This window comes from Pinus tabuliformis, chromosome Q (assembly GCF_031772625.1).
Source record: "Pinus tabuliformis cultivar Carrire ecotype Pingquan chromosome Q, CPIR1, whole genome shotgun sequence".
Lineage (NCBI taxonomy): Eukaryota > Viridiplantae > Streptophyta > Pinopsida > Pinales > Pinaceae > Pinus > Pinus tabuliformis.
The window spans coordinates 720,326,624-720,329,212 of NC_142296.1; the positions used below are offsets into that span (position 1 = coordinate 720,326,624).

Here is a 2,589-nt window from a genome sequence, read left to right on the forward strand (position 1 = left end):
CATTCGAATGCATGCTGTACAAATATTGCTATATAGTTAACCAAATGCATGCCGTTCAAACATTGCTGTATAGTTAACCGAATGAAAACTATTCAACCCTAGCAAATAAGACAGATGCATAAAGAATACAGAGCAAACGGCATGGAGCAATCATTATAACCTGAGACAGTTACGAAGATACTGCTATGTAGACGAGCGAAACCAGCATCTAATGATATAAACCTTTGCACTCTGTGGTACGATAAAAAAAGCAGAGTTTATAAATACTCATTTGTTATACAAAATGTGTACTGCCTGAGAGCGCAATAGAGTCACAGTCACATATAAATTACAAGTATCCATATACAACCAACAGCACAATGCTCGAGTGTAAATCTTGAATGATTACAGCTGTTCAAACAATAGAACTGAAAACCCTCAACAAAAGTGAAGATCCAATAACCAGGTCTGCGCACCACGGCTAGACCCGAAACCCATGTCTATCAGCAGAACGGCAAACCAAATCAAAGTATGCCGCAAGGGGGTAACCATACAAACAAATGAGAATCCTTAAATACAAGTACACGAGCCATGGAAAGTTCCGCCGTACTCAGTAACTAATCCGGCGGGTATGGACTCGACCAGTCACAAAGAAAAACAAATACAAGACATGAGGGCTCTCTGAGGAGTATACCTCGGCCTGTGAAGCAAGAAGGCCCTCATTCGAGCGGCAGTCTGCAACCATAACCTAATAGCTTAAAAATCGATAACACCGTGAAGCTTTATATACAGGAGCAGGGTAAACAAGTATCGAAGCTTACCTGTGGCCGCTGCGAGGGTGAAGCTATCATGCATAGCCGCTTGACACCGCCAGTGGGGTTGCAAAACCCAGCTTCGTGCCTAGGAGTAAGAGAATACGAAAACTGTAAGAATTAGTATCAATAAAACCAACTGTAAATATGCAAGGTGCATTAGAGTCGAGACCATTACCTGTGTAGTATCGAAGGCGGCCACTGCACAGCTCTGGGTGGATGCAGGTTAAGCGGATAACGCTGGTGAGAATGGACCAGAGGTGAAATGCCGAGACGGAACCGGAGGAAACAAACGAAACAATAAACCCCGTGACCGCGTTGTTGAAGCTTTTGTAATGCCTTAAACCCTGGATCGAATCTCAACCCTTCGATCCATGGGTGAAATCTTGTCCGTTCATGCAAGGCGGGAATGTCAGGCGTAAGGCCGAGAACTCAATGATCGAGGCATCACATGGCCAAAGGAGCCAAGCGGTGCCACCTCGCGCTATAAGGACGGATGCCATTAAGGCAGGATGTGTTGGCGCCTGCAAGAGCTGCGGCAGGACCACCAACGCCTGCATTGCATTAAATACTCACAACTGTGATGTGGACTAACAGCTAAGCTCCACCGAAAGGTCAAAGGATTACAACGAAACCCTTGCTATGTGAGTAAATGTGCGTGCAGACATTATAGTTGCATCAAGTAAAGCATAAGAAGAATAATTATATGGGCATACATTAAATTTTTTTTTTTTTTTTTTATGTATGTGGTCGAAGGTGTGACAATTTTTCATGACAAAACACAAATATGGTACTCTAAAGTAGTTTGGTGTAACCCAAATTAATATGGATTTGACCAAAAATTAAATAGATATTACTTGCCCGCTACAAAAATGATAAATAATATAACTTGAATAACAATAAGAATCTATCTATAAATTATACGCATCAAAACTTTAATACCATGAAGTTAGGAAAACATGGACCAAAAACAAAATCAGTCATTATAAAAATCAATCAAAATACATTATCAATAATGCATAAAAAAATCATTACATCAACAATTTGCCGAAAATCATAATTCATAGACATTATTTAATATACTCATTTTTAAATAATATAATTCAAAAAGTATTACTGTAACCATATTTATATTTTAATGAATGGTTAAGATTAAATTATTCATCAATAAATATTGTAACCATATTTATATATTAATCAATGTTTAAAATAAAATTATTTATCCATGAATATGACATCATGTTAGTCCTTTCTAAAAAAAATTCAAATAATCTTATTATTGATAAGTTAATACCTAAAAAAATATTTATAAACAATAAGAGCTTGAAATAATAGATTTTAACTATGAAATTATAGTATATATAATTACCCCAGTTGTATATCTCTTCTCTTCCAATCACAGCCCAAAACCTCACAGAAATTACACGATATGTGTTAAAAAAAACTATCAGGGATTCTCCCAAAGAAAGCCCGCAGTGAATTCCTCTTACGTTGAACGATTTTCATATACATAGTTACCTACCATTTAAAACAAAATTATAACTTGAGGGACCCACTGACCTCAGGTTGTGATAGAGACAGTTTCAGCATTCCATAATAATTTCCGAGTTTAATTTTCTTTATTTTGCAAATCAAAATAGGGGAGCCGTCGGTATAATTAAACAAATGATTGTTAAGGATTGCCACTCGAAACTACCGGACGATAATGTTCACAAAAAAAAAATTTGTGGATCGTAAAATATACCTTTGACTCGGCAAGTGTATTCTTTAAAATCAAATTGGACGGGATCTGCAATTT

At 37.0% G+C, this 2,589-nt stretch overlaps 1 protein-coding gene across 1 annotated transcript; it reads right to left on the minus strand.

Annotated features, from left to right (window-relative positions):
- Positions 1-687: 687 nt before the first annotated feature.
- LOC149221559 (uncharacterized) lies at positions 688-2,303 on the minus strand. The gene is made up of 4 exons (XM_089387411.1): positions 2,282-2,303; positions 1,270-1,345; positions 970-1,176; positions 688-879 (listed from the first exon to the last, which is right to left on the minus strand). The coding sequence occupies exons 1-4, from the start codon at positions 2,301-2,303 to the stop codon at positions 762-764; spliced, it is 423 nt and encodes a 140-aa protein (XP_089243537.1). The 3' UTR covers positions 688-761.
- Positions 2,304-2,589: the final 286 nt, after the last annotated feature.

Bases quoted from the DNA above. Each gene is read 5' to 3' on its own strand.
- LOC149221559 (XM_089387411.1), bottom strand. From the start codon at position 2,303: ATGTATATGAAAATCGTTCAAC. The intron at 1,177-1,269 runs GTGGCACCGCTT...TGAACGGACAAG, and splicing joins ATCCGTCCTTATAGCGCGAG to ATTTCACCCATGGATCGAAG. The intron at 880-969 runs GTAATGGTCTCG...TCTTACTCCTAG, and splicing joins CCGCCTTCGATACTACACAG to GCACGAAGCTGGGTTTTGCA.